Source organism: Embiotoca jacksoni, unplaced genomic scaffold (assembly GCF_022577435.1).
Source record: "Embiotoca jacksoni isolate LCO1_2020_lvr unplaced genomic scaffold, fEmbJac1.0.p SCAF_15, whole genome shotgun sequence".
In the NCBI taxonomy this organism is placed as follows: Eukaryota; Metazoa; Chordata; class Actinopteri; family Embiotocidae; genus Embiotoca; species Embiotoca jacksoni.
In genome coordinates, this window is record NW_027185285.1 from 8,300,306 (window position 1) to 8,321,860 (window position 21,555).

General features: G+C 44.2%; 2 protein-coding genes across 2 annotated transcripts in view; one reads left to right on the top strand and one right to left on the bottom strand.

Annotated features, from left to right (window-relative positions):
• The window catches only part of cacna1aa (calcium channel, voltage-dependent, P/Q type, alpha 1A subunit, a), a 66,197-nt gene extending 49,615 nt beyond the window's left edge, over positions 1-16,582 (top strand). Inside the window, 10 exon segments of the mRNA XM_069149307.1 lie at positions 385-492; positions 1,570-1,673; positions 3,928-4,043; positions 4,214-4,346; positions 5,999-6,112; positions 7,612-7,650; positions 9,605-9,821; positions 10,394-10,554; positions 10,556-10,738; positions 12,044-16,582. Of these exon segments, the coding sequence (XP_069005408.1) occupies positions 385-492; positions 1,570-1,673; positions 3,928-4,043; positions 4,214-4,346; positions 5,999-6,112; positions 7,612-7,650; positions 9,605-9,821; positions 10,394-10,554; positions 10,556-10,738; positions 12,044-12,844 (1,976 nt within the window). The 3' untranslated portion in view covers positions 12,845-16,582.
• A 3,562-nt stretch (positions 16,583-20,144) lies between these two features.
• ier2a (immediate early response 2a) lies at positions 20,145-21,247 on the bottom strand. The gene has a single exon (XM_069149308.1). The coding sequence runs from the start codon at positions 21,155-21,157 to the stop codon at positions 20,582-20,584; it is 576 nt and encodes a 191-aa protein (XP_069005409.1). The 5' UTR covers positions 21,158-21,247; the 3' UTR covers positions 20,145-20,581.
• Positions 21,248-21,555: the final 308 nt, after the last annotated feature.

A 21,555-nucleotide genomic window follows, 5' to 3' on the forward strand; every position in this document is an offset into this window, starting at 1 on the left:
GCTGTGGAGATCCTATGTGTAGCATGTTGATAATTTGTTTGTGAGCCTGAAGGTTGGGGAATCAAGATGCTGCCACAAGTGTGTGTACAGCCTGTGTACAGTTTTCAGTGCAGCTATGACTTGATCATAATTATTATTACCTCACTAATTAAAACATATTTTTTTTCCTGTTTGTTTTCATGTTCGTATGTCTTGTCTTATACCTCTTTTTATCTATCTGAATGGTTATGAATGACGTGTGGGCTTTTGTGTGTATGGGTCAACCTTTTAATGTGCATTTTTGCATGCATGTTCATTTGTGTCCACCTACTTGGGCACGGATGTCCATGCATCTGTGCACGTATCTGCACGTGTGCACGCATGTGCTGGTTATGACCAAACTAGGTGGCATCGACAAGCACCAGATGGACGCCGAGCTGAGGAAAGAGATGATGGCCATCTGGCCCAACCTCTCGCAGAAGACCCTGGATTTGCTGGTTACACCGCACAAGTGTAAGTTGCAGAGCGTGGGTGTAGGCACAGCAGCGCGGCTCGATTCGACCACCTCGTGCCACCCAGTGCTCCGACGTTGTTTCTCTTCACGCCACCTGAGGTTCGCTTCTCTCAGCCAGTCTCTCTCACTGCCGCACCCTCTGAATCAGCCGGCACATCACCTCACACACACATACCTCAGGTCTAGAAAGACAAACAGAGGCTGCACGTCAGACACCCGCACACACACACACACAGAGAGAGAGACACACAGTCGGACACACAAAACCATAACTCCTGTCCTTTCTTCTACCTACACCCAGCAGAATAAACCCACCACCAGGTTTAGACCACAACACTCCCCCACCCCCCTCCTCCCTGTGCCTGAGATCAGAGGGTGCCCTACTATAGATTAACTCTCTATAGACGTCTTTTCACTCCAGGGCAGTCAGCTCTGTCCACTACATTTCTGCAAATTAAACCTTGATTACACTGAGAGCAAATGCACAGGTGCCCAAACGTAAAACAGTAGCTGCTCTAGTTTCGCGGAGTGCATGAGAATTACTATCAAAATAGCATGGAGCATCGGAAATTTATTCTGGACTGAGTTTCACTTCTACAACCAAGTTCAAAGATGTCACCGATTTTATGTTATTATTTTATTTGGAGGGACTGCATTTTGTTTGATTGATTGGTATTGCTTATCAAGCATGATTTATATCAGCATGATATTCTTCAATTAAACGATTTTGCTTGCGATTATTGTTCAGTAAATGCTCAATACAGTTTAAATAGAGTTGGAATAAATGAACATGCTGGTATTTTAATCTATCTGTCAGTGAAAAGACTATTTGCTTTATGTTCGTGTGTGTGTGTGTGTGTGTGTGTGTGTGTGTGTGTGTGTGTGTGTGTGTGTGTGTGTGTGTGTGTGTGTGTGTGTGTGTGTGTGTGTGTGTGTGTGTGTGTGTGTGCGAGAGAGATGTATGTGAGAGTGTAAGTGTGTTTTTGTGTGCATGCCTCACCACTTTCTACCATTCCTTGCGCTGAGGGTCCATACCAAAGGGTCTAATCTTGCAGGGTAACTTGTCATTCTCTCAGCAGCTACAGACCTGACAGTGGGGAAAATCTACGCTGCCATGATGATCATGGAGTACTACCGGCAGAGCAAGATCAAGCGATCGCAAGCTCTTCGTGACGAACAGGTACTGCTGTCTCTAGTAAAGTAACAGCCTAGCCGCATCCGACCCTGTAAAGATAAAGGCAGACTGACGTGCTGAAATCAAGGCCACAGGTCTGTAGCTTTCTTCATACAAGCCCGGGCTGTGACAGCCGCTGTTCAGATCAGGGAGGAGTCCCTACAAAGGATTCACAGCAAAAACTGTGCTGCCATCTTCTGGGCAAAGTGTGCTCCAGTAATTTCAGCATTATGGATGAAAAAAAAATGCAAGGTCAATTACCGTACTTTACAGAAAATTTGAAACTGAGAATTTAGCAGGTTGCATTTGCTTTTAAACAGGCTGAAGTGTTGTCACAGCCCCAAAGGTGCCCGTACCTGAACATCATGGGAACCTTCACTACGGCTTCTTTTGCTGAGCTCCTGTCTTGTATCGACTGCTTGTAAAGATACTGTAGAGCTTCTAACTCCCCATCACCCATGCTTGTAACCTTGGACAGTTCGCATTGCATTCTGGCACGTTTTCTTTCCTTTAAGTCAGCACACTGCCTCTTGTTAAAGGAGAGAAGGATTTCAATGACGGAGATGACCGCGCTCCACATTCATTTTGCTGCATTTAACGGAAGATGATATCTTACCAGAACAAAAATGTGATGGTCCTGAACAGGTTAATGCTGCCAGACCATAAACATTTGCATGCTACTGACAGCACTCATTCATTTCTTATTTAACGTATTGAAATACTTAAAATGTTGGAAAACATCACTTTGTTTTTCTTTTTCTTTTTTCTAATGGACATTTTGCCTTCCTTTACTCTGCCTCTGGCCACAAACAATTATCCACACTCACTAATTTATTTGTACTTTATCGTCTTTTATTTTCACTTCTTCTCTCCGCTAACACACCTATGGGCCACATCATTTCCTCTCCTCAGTCCACCTGCTGCATTGTAGTTGACCATGTGTTGCAGCAGCACACAATGAGAGGCCTCGATCCAAAAATGTCACCAGTGCAGACAACCTCACGCTGTGATCTAAAAGTTTCAAATATGCTTTACCTGCTGTACTTTACATTTACATTGTATTTAGTGTTTGCACACATAGATGCCACAGTTTGGAATTTAACAACGGTAGAGCAGGGGTCTCCCACCTGTTTTCTTCTGAGAGCTACTTAGAATTCCAGTGTCCAAGCGCTAATCGCGCAGCTCTAGGACACTTGTCACATTTATTCACATAGCTGAGCTCCACCAAACCAGCTGAATAAGCTTCTTTCACCTGAACAATAACCAATTGACATTCAACTCATACTGACTCAACCAGAAGCTCGCGAGCTACCTGTTAGCTCTCAGGCAAATCTGGCAATTTAGCCGCTAAATTCTCCACTATGTTCAATAGCTGGTGTCAGGCTGTGTCAGTAAACCTAAAGTTGGATCCTGATAGCCAAACAAAGAGCCAAAGCTCGCTATGAAGGTCCATGAAGCCAGGTTGATAGAGCTGCAGAATCAACTGATAAAATCTCTACCAGTTAACAGTTAACTCGCAAGCCACTGGTTGGAGACCCCTGAGGTAGATGGATCAAGAAAATGACACCTTTTAAAATCACAAAACTCAAGAATTTGACATTTTGAATGTAAAAGATTTTACATTTCCTGATTTTTTTTTTATTTAATGTTTGCTTTATCCAACTTGCATATGTAACAAGGTTATTGCCACTTTGAGATTGCGAAAGGTGGTTATTTGGCCGTACTGTTGCGTCTTCTTCAGTGGATGACTAATTGATAAATGACAACGAACATAGCAGTTCATATTTGACTAGTCCCATCATGCATTTCACCTGCTATATGTTCCCCTCCACAAGATTGTTCCAGTGTTTATCTGCTATGATGCCCTCCATCATCCTTTGGACGGGGGACTTCTTTTATTGTTCCCCTATTGAGGAATTTGAAATGTGTTTTGTTGTTGTTGTTGTTGTTGTTGTTTGTTTTAGTTTTTTTGGAATGACAACTGAACCTTATTGAACCCGATAGTGCACTCTTTTGCTTAGGTCCCAGAATGCACTCTTGAGTCCACTCATCTCTTACTTATATTAGCTGCTGGGCATCGCTTGCTTAAGAGTCCCTCTCCCCCGTTTATTCCATTTCCATTAAGTAGTTTGCCTGGCCTTGCTGTAGCCGACAGCCCCCCTATTTACACTCCCTCTTTTCCTGCTCTGCCCCTTTTCCCCGCATTTCCCTGTCAGTCTGCCTGATAGCTGGCGACGGCCATGTTGTATATCTCACACAGAATCGAACGCCATTACTGTTTCAGCCCATGGAGCCAAGTACCCCCGCCCTGGATGGGGTTCCGGGACTTAACAACGCCCTGCCTCCACCTGAGACAACAGACACTGTCAACAATCTGTGAGTTAGAAGTGGTTGGTTTGTTTCACTTTACAGGAGGGGATTTGTTGAAGGAAGACCAGAGAAGGAAGATGTGTCCGTGTCTCTCTCTGTGTGTGTGTGTGTGTGTGTGTGTGTGTGTGTGTGTGTGTGTGTGTGTGTGTGTGTGTGTGTGTGTGTGTGTCTCCTAGGCCGGCGGAAGGGGGGCTCCCAGAGAGCCAATCATGGGTGACGGCTCGTGCTCAGGAGATATCCCAGCAGGTCGGCAGCTGGACCCCTGAAGGACACCCTGAAGATGGCCTGGGAAGCATGACCAACTCGCAGGTAGAAGGTCCTTACACGCGCGCACACACACACACACACACACACACACACACACACACACACACACTCACACACACACACAGGACCATACAAATAACAACACACTCTATACACATAAAATGCATCCTTGTTGTATGTAGGTTTATATGTCAACAAGTATTCAAACACTTGGTCCATCCAACATTTGTTTTTACTTTCATGTCATTGCTATCGACAAAGAACAACTGAGGACAGTTACATGGTAAAACAAACTCTAATCTTTACACTGTTAAAGATTGCAGTTCCACTTCCATGGACAGCAGTGCCTATTCATAACACCTTTATGTCCCATGATTTAGATGAAGGTGAAGGACTTCGGGCTTCATTATAAAGGAGGTTTAAATACAAATGAAGAGGGCTTTGATTTGCTCTTTGTTTCATGTTCTTACTTTCCAGCTCAGTTAACATCATACATACTTGCTTATTCTTCTGCTGTGTAAACTGAAGCCACCCTGGCATAAAATAGAAAAAGTTCAGTGGTCATAACATGCAACATTCTTACTGCAAAGATACCTTTGATTATTTCTAACAAGTAGGTCAGTATCCTTTCCTGCAATCTCTCTTACCTTGATTCTTCAGTTCTCACTTAGCGTTAACCTTTCTTTGATTGGCTCCGTCTTTCGAACCGGTCTCCATCGAACAGAATTTTTTTTTTCCTTCACTGTACATTTCCGCGATTTATTTGAAATCTATCTTATCTCTGTCTTCAGAGTGGTTCATGCCTCTGTCTTCGTGCTGTTAAACCTTTCTGCTTGTGAGCCTCTTGGAGGGCCTGACAGGTCTCTGAATCAGTCAGCCAATCATTAGAGGTCTGGAGAAGTTCAGACTCAGTAGTTGGAATGATGCAAGGCATAAGAGCAAAATAAAGTGCCACACCTCTGTTTAAATCCAAGGTGTGGTTAAGCAAGGTGAGGCCAAACCGACAGACGTCAGATTCTCCTCCGATTCTCAAGGTATCCTCCAAACAAAAATATAATTTTGCATTTTTGCAAGGGGAAATTTGCATGGTTGTGACCAAGACAACATGCTGTATTTTAGATAACTGCAGTGTGTACAAGCTAACCTGCCAAAGCAGTTGTCATTCGTACATAACTTAATTTACTGCCTGCAACGTATCCGCACCGGCGTCTGGCCAACATTATCATCAGATCAGCTGTGTTTTTCACTCGCCCTTTGGGCTGCATACGCTTTTCCCCTCAAATCCATTCCTACTGTGACTCACACGCTCCTCCGTCGGGCATAATTGCCATTGATAAAAAAAATAAAATAATCTTTCCTCTGCTGGCATTTGCTAGCAGCTCAATTGATAGCAGCATATGCAAATACAAAATGACATTTTGTTTGGAGACTTCTTATCTGCAATTCAGTTCAATTTCTTTTATTCCATTCGTAAAACAACTTAAAACAAAAACAGCATTTAAAGAAATCAGGCAAAGTCACTCACCATACACACACTCACCAAATTATCCCACTGACTACACTCGCCTCTCTGCGACGCTCAGTTCTCTGCTTTCTTTGGATAACAAACTTTACCACCTACCCCCCACCCTCCTCCCTATTCGTTTTCATGGCAGCCAGTCACACCATCTCCTGCTCTCCTGCTCTGTTTGCAGACGGTAGAGATGAGAGAGATGGGGCAGGATGGTTACTCGGATACTGAGCACTTTCCACCAATGGAAGGCCACGGCAGGGCCGCTTCCATGCCCCGCCTCCCAGGCGACAACCAAGTGAGCAGCATTCTCACCTCTCCACTGTCTCTCTGTTTCCCCCATGATGTCTGTTCCTGACCTCCTTTTGTTTGGAAAGATCACATTTACAAAGGTCTGACTCGTTGCTTAAAGAATATTTTGCTGCGGTTACTGGAATCCATATTGGAGAAAGCTTAGAGCAGGGTTAAAGGGACTTCTGCAATATACAGACTACAGTTCACAAATCTCTGTTATCATTGGGGTACATTTTATATTGGGTTACAGCCGAAGAACAACCAGTAATGTGGCTGTCGTTGTGTGGACTATCCTATCAAGACAATATTTTAACATGGAGATATTTTTGCTCAAATGTTGACCTCCAAGCTTGAATTCAAAAAGGCCACAGAAAGGCAAAGTCAGACCTTCCATCCCTTTTTGGTTTCTCCTGCTGTCTTCTTCTCTTCCTCTCATCCTGACACCTGCATGAAGGTTTTTAATTGTGGTTGTCTTGTTTTCCATCTCACACCCTCATTCATTTTCTATTGTTTCATTTCCCGGTGAGTGCTCTGGTTGTCATCCGCACACAACACATTTATAAATAAACACACACACACACACACACACACACACATATACAGTTCTCTACCCCCACATTATTTCCTCTTGTTTTGTCAGGACCCTGATTTATTTCTCTTTTGTGGTTCATGTGGTTTTACTAAACTGTCTCTTCCTTCCTGTCAAAGGTTTTTCCCGTGCTGAGCTCATTCTGAATTTCCGGGGCATGTTTTTATTTTTTATCTTTTTTTAAACCAGGACTCGAATGGGCATGATATTGAGTGTTACAGACGTGTGCGTGTGTGTGTGTTGTGTATATCTGTGTCTTCTGCAGTTTATCTGTGCCCTCATTGTTCTCTGTGCTCTAAAAGTCACACTGTTCCTGTCACTTTGCTGCTGTTTGAAATCGTGAGTGAGTGTGTGTGTGTGTGTGTGTGTGTGTGTGTGTGTGTGTGTGTGTGTGTGTGTGTGCGTGCGTGCGTGTGTGTGCGTGTGCGTGTGTGTGTTAGTGAGTGTGCACATATCCATTTGTGCGTGTCTTTTGCTAATTGTCGTCATTGCTGTTGTGACCGTGGTGCCGTTGATTGAGCACTTTCATGGTGATCTTGTCTATAAAACACTGTTGTGGCGCCAACCACCCCCAGTTGTCTGTGGTAAGTGTTTCTCTTCCACCTTCACTGCTGCTTCGGTGTCTAATCAGACCTTCTTTCTCTGTCCCTCCTTCTCTTCCTGTCTCTCTCTTTCCTCTCTCCACCGTGGCACCCCATCTCTTTTTGGATTAAACCTCCAACTAACACTCTTTGGTTTTGACTTCTGTGTATCATTGTGTATCAAACCATCCCTGTCTCCCCGCCCTCTCTCCCCTCCCTCTTCTTCCTTTTCATGATTTTGTGTGTATGCTCCATGTGTGGCCATACCTTTGGTGTATTTGTGGCTCGGTGTGTGCGCGTGTGTTTGTGTGTGTCTTCTCTGTGCTCATACAGCGGCGGAGGAAAGGGAAGCAACGTGGCAGTAACCTCAGTGTATGTACCCTGTCTTCTCTGTCTTCTCTCCTCCCCCTCTTTCTCCTTTTTCAATCCCTTTTCGCTCTCTCGAAACACTCTCGAAAGATTGTTCTTTTCCTCATCTGTCATGTCTTCATGTGTATTTATAATTTTGGAGTGCAGGGGTTTCTTCAAATGTATTATAACAACCTTTTTTTTTTTTTGGCATGAAATCATATGCCAGCCCAGTTTCCAAACTGATCCCAGTATCCTCAGCTACATTCTCTCATTCACCTATTGTAGTAAGTTTGGAATCGGGCTGAATTCTGCTGTTCCCTCTCATCATACTACTGTCTCCAGGCCTTCGGTGTCTCTGTCTCTCTTTGCTCAGTTGCCGCTGCTCGTGCTTTCTTGCTTTATGTCCTCATGCCTGTGTGCTTGTCTGTAATGATGATCAGTGGTCTCCCATTTGTGTCCCGAGTCTCCATTCATAACTGCATGCCAGAAATGTGTTGAATTGTGTTTAAGCGTGTTTGTGTGAGTGTGTGGAAGTATGAGAGACAGAAAGAGGAGGGGTTTGGGCATATGTGAATGGATATGTTGTTGGGATTCTCAGTGCTACTTCTATGAAGCCAGAAAATCTGTCACTTAATTTGTGTAATGTACAATAACCACAAAACTTGGCCAGCTCAGCTGCCATAGGATTTAGCACTGAAGTAACCTGGTTTTCATGCCCAGGTCAGCAACTTGTGGCACCATAGGCTCTGTCCTTCTGTCCTGCCTTCGAGCATGAGGCCTCAGCACTGCCGAAGAAAGTTTTCATGTCGTTCGAGGACTCAGGACAACCCCTATGTACATGCATGGCTGTAGGAGAGCACGCTGAGACAGTGCAAGAATAGAAGAATTTTGTGCAGCCTGGAATGTGCCATGTTCAGGACATTTATGGGGGTGGGTGGGGGTGAAGAAATGTTGCAAGTTTTACTGACCCTTCTATCCCTTTTCTTTTTTTTTTCTTCTACTAAGCAAGTTACAGAAGCATGGAAGGCATGGCCGTTTGCCATCATCTCTTTTCTTCTATTTCTTTTTATTCTTTTTTCTTATATACCCTTTTAGTCCTCATCATCAGGGGTCGGCAATTGCAATAGTTTGAACCCTGAAGCAGGAAACAAAAGTGGACTGGCCTTTTAGTAGCCAAGCTCAGGACTTTAGCCACTGAAATATATAGCAGACTATGTTTTTGATTAATTTATTAAGCCTCTCATTTACAGAGGCTTCAGAGGAAGCCAAAAATACCTAAAAAATAAGATAAATGTCTCTCTAATAACTTTGCAAATTAAAAGTTGAAATAAACAAAGGGGGTTTTAAATATTTGCTAACTGCTGTGTCTCCCTAGCATCAGAACTATCAGAAAAGAATATTGTGTCATAAATCATGTTTTGATGGAATAATGCTGGATAATTAAAGAGGCAAGATCAAGTTTAGTTTAAACTGTGGTTTTAGTAATTGACCTTAAATGTTTTCAAGTTAATTTTGGCACATTTGAGTATTTACGTAGAATGTTAAGATTATTTTGATTTACATTCACGCAAGATTTTGTTGCATCTCTCTACAGTGGATTTATTAAAAGTGATTATATTTTCCTGTAGACCCAGAAGTAATTGTGATGGACGTGGACTTTCTTGCCGACCCCATGCCTTATAAAATGTATACCGTGTCTATATTTTCAAAGTACCATGATTCCAACATTATTACTAATGTGGGCGAGTATGATTTGGGATGAATTTTGGGAGGAAGGTGGGTGGAGGGCTTCCTTAGAAACAAACCCCATTAACACATATACACGCACACAAATACACATTATTTTTGTTACCCCATCGCTCACAGAAAACACCAACTAAACAGTCAAAGGAAACACCTCTCCCTGTATCTCTCTCTCTCTCTCTCCCTCTCTCTCTCTCCATCCCTCGGTGGTTTCTTTCTCTTTCTCTCTTAGACCATCAACGACAGCAGTCCCATGAAGCGCTCGGTCTCGTCGCTGGGCCACAGCCGGTCCGGGCGAGGCCACCGAGACAAAGGAGGCGCAGACGATTACAACATGGAGCGTTCGATACCTGAGGAGGGGAGGACTCCCAGACACGGACACCGGCGAAAAGACCGGAGTCATCGGGCATCTGAGAGGTCCCTCTGTCGCTACACGGAGGGTGACACAGGTGGGGGAGACCGCAGACACACAAACGGCCTCATGTAGAGACAGTGCAACAATGTGATGGTTTGACAGATGCTGTATTAACACGGGTGCACAGTGTAGAAAGGACTTTATAAGAAAGCAGAAACATCCTCAGCTTTAAATTGAATTCTAAATACACTGCAATCATTGAAGCACATTTTTATCCATTGAACAAAACCTCATGAAAGATCATTATGTTTTGTATCACATTACTTAAGTGTTGTCAAATTTTTTTTTTTTTTTTAAAAAGCAGTATGTAATAGCAGCCTTTAGGCAGTCACATATACCTCACTGCAGCTAATAATAGCTGCAGAGTTAAAAGCAACCTTCAGGCCAAGCCAATGTCTGCAACATATGACGAGCATCCAGGCAGTTTTAAACCAATGTTGTCTACCAAAGTAAAAAAAACAAACACACAACAAACCTAGCAGCCAAACAAACATCTGTACTGCTACTGCAGCGGAGAGGCTGGGGGACCCATTTTACGGTCCAAACACTAAGTTGTTTTTTCCAAACTCAACCCCACAAATAACTCCAATGAAACTCCATCACCAGGCCTGGGCACAGACCTGAGCACAACCACCCAGTCGGGTGACCTCACGTCAAAAGACAAGGACCGCGACAGAGACCGCGGCCGCTCCAAGGACCGTAAGCACCACCACCATCATCACCACCACCACGGCTCTGTGGACAAGGAGCGCTACGTAGCAGAGCGAGGGGGGCGAGTACGGACACAGGCACTCCCGCGACAGAGAGCACGAGCACGACCGGGACAGGGAGCACGACCGGGACAGGGAGCACGACCGGGACAGGGAGCACGACCGGGACAGGGAGAGAGAAAGGGACCGGCGCTGGTCGCGATCACCCAGCGAGGGTCGTGAGTGCATGACACACAGACAGGTGGGATTCTGGGTTATTATGGGCATGTGGTGTCTACCTACTTTGGAGCAACACACCTTCTATTGTTCCTATTGCAAAAACATTTTCAGTGTTTCCTTGTTATATTTTAAGGGCCTCTAATTTGATGGCAGTTAAGTGGTGGACTATCAACCAGTAATGGCCTGTAGCAGTCTTTTCTGGCTATAACGAAACACCGTGCTGCATTAAGAGCTGTGTTACAAATGTTCCTCTGATGATAAAGAGCACATCACCACCTGTAATGGCTGGATGGAAAACAGATCTCTGGAGACGCTTTGAATGGGACTAAAAGTACTATGAACTCATTCCTGACTAGAAAGTCTCTCCTTGATTTAATAATAGATGGAGAAACAATGCAACATCCTGAGTCTTTATACTCCACTAACTGCCCTCAAATTAGAGGCCAACATGGCCGAGATAGTATTTGCCCTCCATGTATGTTTATGTTTTACTGCATTATTGTGGTATAATAATGCAAATACAAGTGAAAATGTTTTATTAAACCACCAAAAACCAAACAAATATGCATAAAAATGTATATTTGAGTACCTTACTCCTGTCTTTAGCTGCCTTCCCCAAGTGTTTTTAGATTGCCAATGTTATGTCATGTTCCCTCCACTATGTTTCCCTTTATGACATCCTTTTCTAAACACATACTGCAACACTTTAGACCCAATCTAAATGATCTTTTGCTTGTGATGGACATTATTTAGCCTTATGTGTTGATATTTTGTTATAACTTTGAAAAGGAAGAATTTTCCCCTCATCAGTTTTTGCCTTTGCGTTAAAAAAAAAAAAAAGTGATTTAAAACTTGACATATATACCACACAGCTCAGTCAGAATACCAAACCAAACCCTTTTTATGTACGTTTAGTTACCATAATTTACCCTGTACTACATTTGTTGGTGTGGAAATCAACCCTTTGCCCTTCTTTTCTCCTGTCGTCTTTTGTTTTCTTTCCTCTGCGTGACATTTTGCTTCTCTATGTATGCTGCTGTTTGGACTCTTCGTTTTTATCCACATCCACTGCTCTGCTCCTGTTTGATGCCTTTCATTTCTGCCTTTCTCTCCTCCACTTACATTATGACTGGTGCTTTTCTTCTTATTGCTGTTGTGGTTCTTGTTCTTGTCTTTTCTTGCTTTTCTCTCTGCCTCTCCGCATTCTTTCCTTCCCTCTCTGATTGTTCCATACTCTCTCTTTGCCATCCTCTACTTTATTCTACATGTTTTGTCGTTGAATTTGTGGTTCGTTCTTTTTATTTGCTTTATTTCACTTTTTGTGTAGGGCAGTAGTTCGGTCAGCGGAAGTCCCGTCCCCTCAACCTCGGGGACCAGTACACCGCGGCGAGGCCGTCGACAGTTGCCTCAGACCCCGGCAACACCTCGGCCCCATGTCACGTACTCCCCTGTAGTCCGTAAGGCCATGCCCACACCTCCCGGGGGGCCACAGGGCCGGCCCTCAGCCCCAGCCCCTCGCCACTTTTCTCCAGAGCCTCCCCAAGGCCAGGGTCCTCCCCCCGCTGGCCTCCCAGTGGCCCACCATGTCACTCCCCGCCAGGGTCATCATCCCCCACCTCGCTGGGGAGACGCAGGTGGAGGAGGTGGCTCCATGGAAGGGGATGGCTGTTTCTACAACCAGGACTATCAGGACTATGATCCCCACCATGAACCACCTGCCTATGAGCCGGGCCCCATGCAGGGTGGCAACCCCCACCCCCATGCCCTGACCAACCACCCACTGCCACCTCCAACACAAGCGCAGCCACATAATCCCCATCCCCTCCCTCCACCGCAACCACACCCTGTAAACAACCCCCACCCGCCGCCCAGTCGCACCTCACCACGGACTGCCGGCCACGCGCCTCCTCCCACCACCGCCCTGACTGGGCCTGTGCAGGGCCAGGTTCAGACTGCTGCCCAGCGCCGTCTACCCAACGGCTACCGATCTTCATCGCCTTCCACACACCTTCATGGACCTCCTCACACCGGGCCTCACAAGGTCCCCCCTCCAGCCGGGCATCAAAGGGGTCCCCGCAAGGGCCTGCATGAACCCTACAGCGAGACGGAGGACGACGATTGGTGCTAGCCTCTGGGGACGGGGGGGAGGGGCGTGAGGAGGAAAAAAGTAATTGATAACTTGACCGAAAGAAGCGAGGAAGCTCTGAGCCAGAGCACTGACTGCCAAGGGAAACCAAGACTTTTCTTTCTTGTCTGTTGCATTTTTTTTTTCCCCTCTCCTCCTCTGCTTGGCACGTCCGAGGGACGGGGGGGGGCTAAAAGAAAGATTAGGTATCGGGATGAAGGGGAAGGGACAAGAATGCTGAGGCAGAATCTGGAGAAACACGTAGTGCAAGAGAAAGTGACAAACCTCCTCCATGCTCTGCTGGCATTGTTGTTAATCATCTCTTGATGCCAAACGAGACCAATCTCAAATTGCAGTGTTTAAGGATGCAGGCAGGAGGAGTGACGGACACTAATCTTTGTGTCTTAAATTATGCCTCTGGCAATGAGCTATAGCCACACACAAGATGTCAAGAGTTGCGACTCGACAAAAGACACTTTACAGTGACACTTTACAGAGACAAAAGAGCGACCACTGTTTTTTTTTTGTTTTTGTTTGTTTGTTTGCTTCTCAAAGCTAACTTGTGTTAAGTTAGCCCCTAAAAGAATCAAATCCAACCCTCCCAGCCACCAGTTGAATATTGATGAGTTTTATCATCTGTGTTTTTAAATAAGAACCAAACTGACAAAGAGCCCTCCACCTGTATGAGGTGAAAAGGCTTCGTGGGTGGGAGAGTTGGGGAGTGTTGCGCGGGCGGGTGTTCGGCGAAGCCCCCGTGTCGAAATCTAGAGGACGGGACGGGTGCTTTGGGGATATTCACCCCTGTCACTGGAGAACGCACTCCTCCCAGAAACGGACAATTTAACCAACCTCAACATATGACCTACAAGAGAAGAAAAACAAAATTGTGGAGATGGGTTTCAGAAACAAAAAAAAAACAAAAAACAAAAAAAAACAATAACTGTTTTCTGCAGTATTTCTTCTTCTATTCCTGCAGCTGCTTCTTCTTCTTCCTCCTTCTCTTCTACTTCTTCAAAACATTGAAGCTTGAATCTTCTGTTGCACCCCACACGGCTTCGTCTTTTAGACTTGCGGAGTTGTACACCCTATGGAATCCTGCATGAATGATACAAAAGAATACTAATAATAGCAACAATGAGAATCTACTGTCTGTGGAGGGAAACTTTCCTCAGTCCTTTCTGTTGTGGTCTGTGGGGTTTCTCTCTTTTTTATTACAAATGCTTTCTGTTTCTCTCTCTCTCTCTCTCTCTCTCTCTCTCTCTGAATAACATTCCTCTCTCTGTACCTTCATTTACACTAAAAGTCAAAAGTCAGAAGGTTATATGGAGATTGGACAGTTATTGTATGTATACCTAGAGGGAACAAAATGATTACTTTTGCTTGCTTGTCTACTGTTTGTTCTGTGCCAAATGCCTGCCACTGATACAGTTGGAATTGCACATGTTTTTTTTTTCGTGGAAGTAACTTTTTGTAACTAAGGTCATGAGGCTAAAATGATATAATGGAAAGCAGGGTATAAACGTGGATACAAAAAAACAAAAACAAAAAAAAAAAAGATGTGGTGTCGAGTCTGACAAATCAGTAACATCTCAAAGTCTTCCAGGGTTTGGGGTTAAAACAGAGGCATCAGAGAGGAAGAGAGCAATAGAAAGGTGCAGAAAGGAGAGAAACTCTTCATTTTTGTTTTAATTGTTACTGACCGTAATAATGGATAAACTGAGAATATAATAACTTATAATGATCATGATGATCGTGAGAATGAGACAGATTCTCCATATTTGGTCTTACATTATGTCCGGTATGTTTGTTTGGTTTTGAGCTCAGCTAATCATTTTTCCAACCCTGGGGTGGAGCTACATGACGGCAAGACGAGAATCAGAGATTTCCCGAGGCTGTCAATACACCGGGGTCTTCTTTTACCTTTTTTCAAAGTTAATAACTGTGTGGAATCCCCTTTGGGGGTTTTATCAACCATAACAGTGCCCTACGGATGAGTCCAGTCCAGATGCTAAAGGAAAGTTCCACCACCGCGTGTGACCTTTGGGTGGCGCTGTAAGACAAACAGTGTCTCTGTTTTTTTTTTGTACCGCTCCCTTTTCCTTCCTTCCTGGTTGTTATAAAGTACCAGAGTACCAGTAATGGCAGTTTCGACCACCTCGCCTGTGTTCACCCCGTGTAAACACGGGTGACTGAAGTGCATTGTAGCAGGGTTGGAGAAAAGATATCTGGGCCTCGTCATGGTCCTGGACAACCACCTACGTTCTGTGTGTAACACCCCCTATATAATGTTTATTTCTCTCTGTGTGTTTCTCTGTGTGCCTCGAACTAACACTTGTCACTAACACACACCACCGTCAGCCCCAACATTGTTATGATTTTCATTTAGTATTCATTTATTTGACCTACATTTTACCTGGAGGCCTATCACATGCTGACCAGAGAATGCATTGAAAAAATAGAAATGAAAAAGAAAAAAAAAAAAAAAATTGCCTATTAGTGTCTTTCCAACCTCAGTGGAATGTCACAGACAAGTATTTTTCACATCACTACATTTAAAATCAGAAAGCACACTGGGTATGTAGCTCCTGGTTGTGTACGTGTAAGTGGGTTTTTGCGTGTGTGTGTGTGTGTGTGTGTGTGTGTGTGTGTGTGTGTGTGTACACGGGTGAGTGTGTTTCTGATGAAGTTCAGTGTTTTGTTTTTGCGCTTGCTTTGGTTTCTATTCTTTGTCTGCAGAAATCCTTTTGAGATCTTAAGATGTTTCAGTCATATCATTGTAATGACCTTCAACTCTGTGTTTGTATGATTGTGCGTGTGCGTGCGTGTGTGCGTGTGTGCGTGTGTGTGTGTGTGTGTGTGTGTGTGTGTGTGTGTGTGTGTGTGTGTGATGTACCCTGAATGAAACATGCAAAGCCCCAACCGTTCACCTTCCATCTTTGTGTATATGCTGCAGTAAAATCCACTAACACGCTGATTAACCACACAAAGTCTTCAAAAAGCAATGTAAAGTCGCTACTGGGAGAAAAATGTTGTTTTTTTTAAGTACAAAAGATTAAAAACAAAAAGGAAAAAATATCTAGTTCCAGAAATGCATGTGCTATGTGCATGCCACACCGTGGGTTAAAAGTCATCTTCAGGACATAAAAGAAAAAGCAGATTAATTAAATCAGAGGAGTAAAAAAAAAAAAAAAAAAAAAAGATATATAAATAGATAGATGTTTTTAAAAAGCAATGTTTCCTTTTTTTCCTTCTATTTTTGAGAACAAAAAAAATGAAAAAATGAAAAAAAAAAATGTCTAAAGAGTAAAAACACAAAAGAGACTTTGGTGAGAGTCAAAGTCTTGTTTTATTTCTTCTGTTACATGGGGTTGAGGCACCACACAACCATGTTCAGGACACTACAAAAAAAGAACTGTTTTTAATGAAAAGATTACAAAAAAATATATATATACAAAGAAAAGAATATACAGTTCAGAAGATGGTGAATTCTCCCTTCTACTTTGTGTGGGGGGTCAGGAGGTGCAGGAGCTGGCCAAATCGGATGACGTACTCATTAGAACTGGCCTTTGGACCTTTGATCTCTCACTCACTTCCTCTTTTTTCCCCTCTCTCTAACTCTGTCTCTCTCACACTCTTACCTGTCTCACTCTCAACCAGTCTCACCGCTATTTCTACCAGTGCATTTTGTAATTCCAAACAGAATTCTTCCTAAAGAATAAAATCCAGAGAGAATGCACACTGCTTTGTCTCATTTCTTATTTGCATTTTTTGTTGTTGTTGTTGTTGTCTTTTTAATGAGCATGTGTGTTGCGAGTGGGTAATGCAGATGTTTTTTTTGTTGTTTTTTTTTGCTTAAAGCTGGGGTTTTCAGTTCTGGAGATGGCAGATACAGAATTTGAAAATACAGCCCAAAGCGCTGCTGCTCTCCCCTCTCTTGTCCATCCAAAAAAAAATGTTTACCGGCCCTGACTGTCTCTCTAGCTTGTCCTCTCGGTGTCATTCAGGGTGTGCACGAGAGTAGGTTGTGGCTGGCGCGGTCCCAGTAGATGAGTCCAAGGCTGAATTTCTTTCCAAGTACACCCCCGACTATATTAATTGTCAAAGTCTTTTTTTTTTTTTTTTTAAACTATTTTGATAAATCTTCTTCCTTTTGGTTTCAGTTGCTTTGCAGTGAAGGTGTAGCAACTTCTCCAGATTGTTTCACCCCAGCAGCAACCAACCCATTGATTTGCAAAGTGCTATTTTGATGCTTCGAGTCTGGCATTTTGGCCATCGCCGTCTTGCTGTTTTGGCGCGAGAAGTGACCATATTTTGCCAAGCTGGGGAAGAGTGAGTGGTAGATCTGACCGGAGCCATCTGTCTCAATCTAACCGAGATGGCGAGGACACCGTGCCCAGCCTACTAATAGCAGAAGCCTGATTTCATTCCAAGCATTTCAATCAAACCAGACGTGCCTCCAAATGTACCGCTCTTTGAGGCCTATTATCTAATTAATTATGAAATTATTTTCAGATGAACCGCCAGAACACTGATCGGGAGTGACTTTAGTGATGACTTGTTGAAAAAAAAAAAATGTTATTGACGTCGTATGTCATGAGAGAATTTGAATGGGAGTCTATGGAGCCACCGAATTTTTGAAAGCAACCCCTCGGCGGTATTGCACTTCTAAGGCACTTCCGCATTGGCTTCACTCTTCGGTCCTGGAGCCTTAAGTCCATTTTAATATACAGTCTACGGTTTCACCATTAAATCACTTACTATTTAAAGAAATGTGCATGTCCGTCTGCATTTGTAGAACAGCCAATCTCTCGAAGAAACTTGGGGTTGATCTAAAGTCTCCTTCACAGGCTAGAATTGTTTAAAGCCTGAATACAAAACTGAAAGAGCGTGCAGATGAGCTGAAGGTCAGAAACGCAGGTTGCCTCTAAAGCGACATTGTTGTTGTTGTTGTTGTTTTTTTTAGCCTGTTGGGGACATGAGAATAAGCTGTGAACACAACACTGATATATAACTTTATAAAGCTGTTGCGGCAAGCAAACAATTGGCTACTTAAACTTCCAGCAGACATTCATTTGAAGTCTTGTTTCCATCCACCAATATCGGCCAAATGCAAAGCCAATATTCAATTTCTTTTGAGCTCTGTTTCTATTAACTCCTTAGGGAAAAATCGTTTTGTGTTCGCCAGCTGCCTTTAAGGTCCAAAGGAAGTTTGGCCGCTTTAAACACAATCTTTTTGATCAGAAACACAAAAAAGTGTGCCATAACATGACTTTAAAATATGTCCCTAATAGTGGTAATAATCAGCTGTCACAAGTTCACATACACACGTTTTGTAGAAATCGGGAAGCTCGTTTAGTTCACACTGCAAATCTTGGTGCTCAATCCGATTTTCTTGGTTTGACTGTACTCATTGTTTAAAAAAAAAAAAAAAAAAAAAAATGTGGCCCAATATCAGATTGCAGTGTGAACTGATCACCTGAGCTAACTGACATCACAGGCAGCATGCTGTCATACAAGGGTTAAACATGGAGGCCACTGAAGTCAGCTTCAGTTCTTCTTGATAAGTTCACATGCAGGAGAAGCCAGCAAATTTATGAGCAAACGATGACGAGGAGAGACGGAGTCACTTTTATTATTGTGGCTTTTCATGGAGGAATTGCTGCTACTGCTTCTGTATGGAGGTGTGTGTGTGTGTGTGTGTGTGTGTGTGTGTGTGTGTGATGATGAGTCCGAGCCAGGAGTTGTGAGATGACGACACAACAGGCTCCACAGAAACAGATTTCATCAAAAAATGTCCGGGCCGTTACAGGCTTATTTTAACTACATCGGTCAGTGACTCCACGCCAGCGCAGGTGTTTGACAAGTGCCCATCTTGAATGACGTAAAAAGGTGCACGGACAGACCTCTGACCTGCGTGTCAGATTTAGATCCACATCCATTATGAACGTGGCCCGAGTCTGAATTGAAAAGATCCGATTCCACGCGATTTGTGCTATTAAGACGGTTCTGACAAAAAAAAAAATAATCCGATCTGAGTCACCCCGTGATTTGGGCCTCGTTTGCCTGCAGTGTGTGAATCTGTCCCTTGACATAATTCACTGATAAAAAAAAAAAATCATGTTATCATATCAATATGCTAAAATAATTCCCTTTTTTTTTTGGTTGTTGTTGTTGTTAATTTTTAGATGTTGCCCCCCCGATAGTTTTGGACACCAAATATCCACTGAAAAATCTACTTTCAAGGTATGCAGACGACATGGATGTCAGCACATTCCTTCACAATGAGCTGGTTTTGTGTGTAGGAGAGTGAGAGAGAGAAAGAGCCCCGACACACACATGCGCTTACATGAGAAGGTGAAGGAGTTCGTTCACAGTGTGTGACTCCTAATTTTCAGAGGGCATGTCCGGGCTGTTCCGGCCACTCCTCCTCCCAGGCTCATGTACACAAGACAAAGGTGCACAGTTGGGGCCTTTCCAGGGGGCCCACCCCCTCGCTCCCCCTCCCCCCTTATGCATTCCTTCTCCTGTTTTTTTTTTTTTTTTTGACCCCCTTCCCCCAACACACAGCCACTGGTGAATACCTACACTTGCTCCGTACAATTTGCCATGTAGAAGAAGCTGAAGTGTATTTAATTATTTATTTTGTTTCCTATTGTAAATGAAAACTTTCATCACAATTACCAAATATCAATTCATCTTACATTTTGTTGGTGGTTCTCCACAGAATAGCTGCACATGAATAATAATAATAATACACTTAATGATTTAGTTTTTACTCAAAATTTATAAAAAAACAAAACAAAAAACATGAACTGGATGATTTTGTGTAAAAGAAGAGCTTAAACTGAACCAGTTCAAATATTCAGACCACAGCACATACTTCTTGAAGGGCAACAGGACCCCAATTGTTCTGTGTTTTGTGTTTTGGCCAGTCAATGGCTTTACGGCCTCCCCCCCCCCCCCCTCCTCCTCCTGCTCATTCTTGGGACCACAATCTCCTGGATTGTTCCTGCTTTTGTTCTGCAAACCAGTGAAGGTGGGGGGATGGGGGGGGGATGTGAAGTTGTGGGGGAAGGAAGCAAAATTCTTCACACCCAAACCAGTTTCCTGTCAAGACTCCTACACACACCCCACACATCATTTTCACAGAATGTCTTACACTAAAATCCTCCACACACAAGCTTTTTTTTTTGAGTATTATTATTATTACACGCCCAGGCCTCATTATTAGTAGTATATCTATGTTGTAGATATGACAGTTTATGTAAAAAACAAAAACAAAAAAAAACAACAGTACTTCAGGTTCACATTAAGTACAAAAAGTTTTTTGTTTTTTTTAATAAATACTGAGGTAGGTCAGTTTTACACTTGGATTAGCCAGCTCCAGTCAGCATGTAGACAGCAACAATTGTGTTACATTTGCTTTGTAGAGTTCAAACAGACGTGTGTTTGTGTTTGTAAATGTCCATGAAACGCTCAATCCCGCCGACTTCCTTGAGTTCAGCCCTTTGGCCCCTTGTGAAGTCATAACGAGGCCACAAAGTCACCGGGACTACCGGGCGCGCACCAACCGGGCAGCTTCCGGGATTCCTGCGACATGCCCGAACATGTTCGGAGTCTGGGACTTTTCGGGAGACGCTTTCCCCGGGGCGCTTCATCCAAACGCAAGAACCCCCGGAATAGGTGCGCTTTTGGTCGGGCCGTGTTTTCAGGCTCGACGGAGCTCACGGCGCCGGGCTTTCAACACGCTGCAACGGCTCTCTGGAGGGGAATGGAGGGCGACGGTGCGCCCAGCTCGCTGCTGCACTTCGCGTAGTCCATTAATACGGAATTGACAATGAGCCGCCGAGGGCCGCTTCCCCGCTCGAGTCTCGCTTTCTTACACGGTAGAAAGTCCGGCTCCGCGGCCGCCTTGCCCCGTCTTTTCCTCGTGTGCTGCGCCGGGCCGGCGGGGCGCACGTTTTCCTTGTTTCCCGCGGCGCGGCGCGCGACCTCCTCTCCGGGGAAAGCGCGAGGCTGTCCGGGAACAACAGAAGCGGGACGCTGGAGCTCCGGCGCGGCAGCCGGCTCTGTAGTCACCTCAGCCGCCGTGTGGTGTTGTTGTTGTTGTTGTTGTTGTTGTTGTTGTTGTTCGCATTCCGACGCAACACTTTCTGCTGTCGTCTGAGCCGCGTGGTAGATGTCCCGGGCGGATTTCATTACCAGAGTGAGCAGGAGGCTCCGGTGGAGACGGAGACCCCCTCGCTGGGTGCGGGAGCTGTACAGTTTCCCCAAAGCCACGACCATTATCCTCTTGGCCTCAGCGCTGACCTCCATGTCAAAGCTTGTTTTGAAACCGGTCCAGGATAAAACAATCAAGGGGGGGGTTGAAGTTTGTGTATTCCGTCTCTCCCCCTCTGACTTCAGACGCGCACTGGCTGCCGACAAATACTTATCACCTCGCCGACGTCACTCACTTTAGCGTCACGCGACAGACCCCGCCCATCGGCCCCACAATTAGACTGCTATTTCAAACAGCCGCGCAACAGCTGGTTTGACAACCGTGTTTGCTTTTATAACTACTTCCACTATCAACTTTAAACTGTTTATCTGTAAACTCAAATCAAAAGAATTTTTTTTTTTTTTTTTTTTTTTTTTTTTTTTTTAAGCGTGTTGACACAACTAGAACTCACTAGAATGACCCATTGCATAGTCTGTCCAGTATAATCATCAAC

Bases quoted from the DNA above. Each gene is read 5' to 3' on its own strand.
- ier2a (XM_069149308.1), bottom strand. From the start codon at position 21,157: ATGGAGGTCAGCGCTGAGGCCAAGAGGATAATGGTCGTGGCTTTGGGG.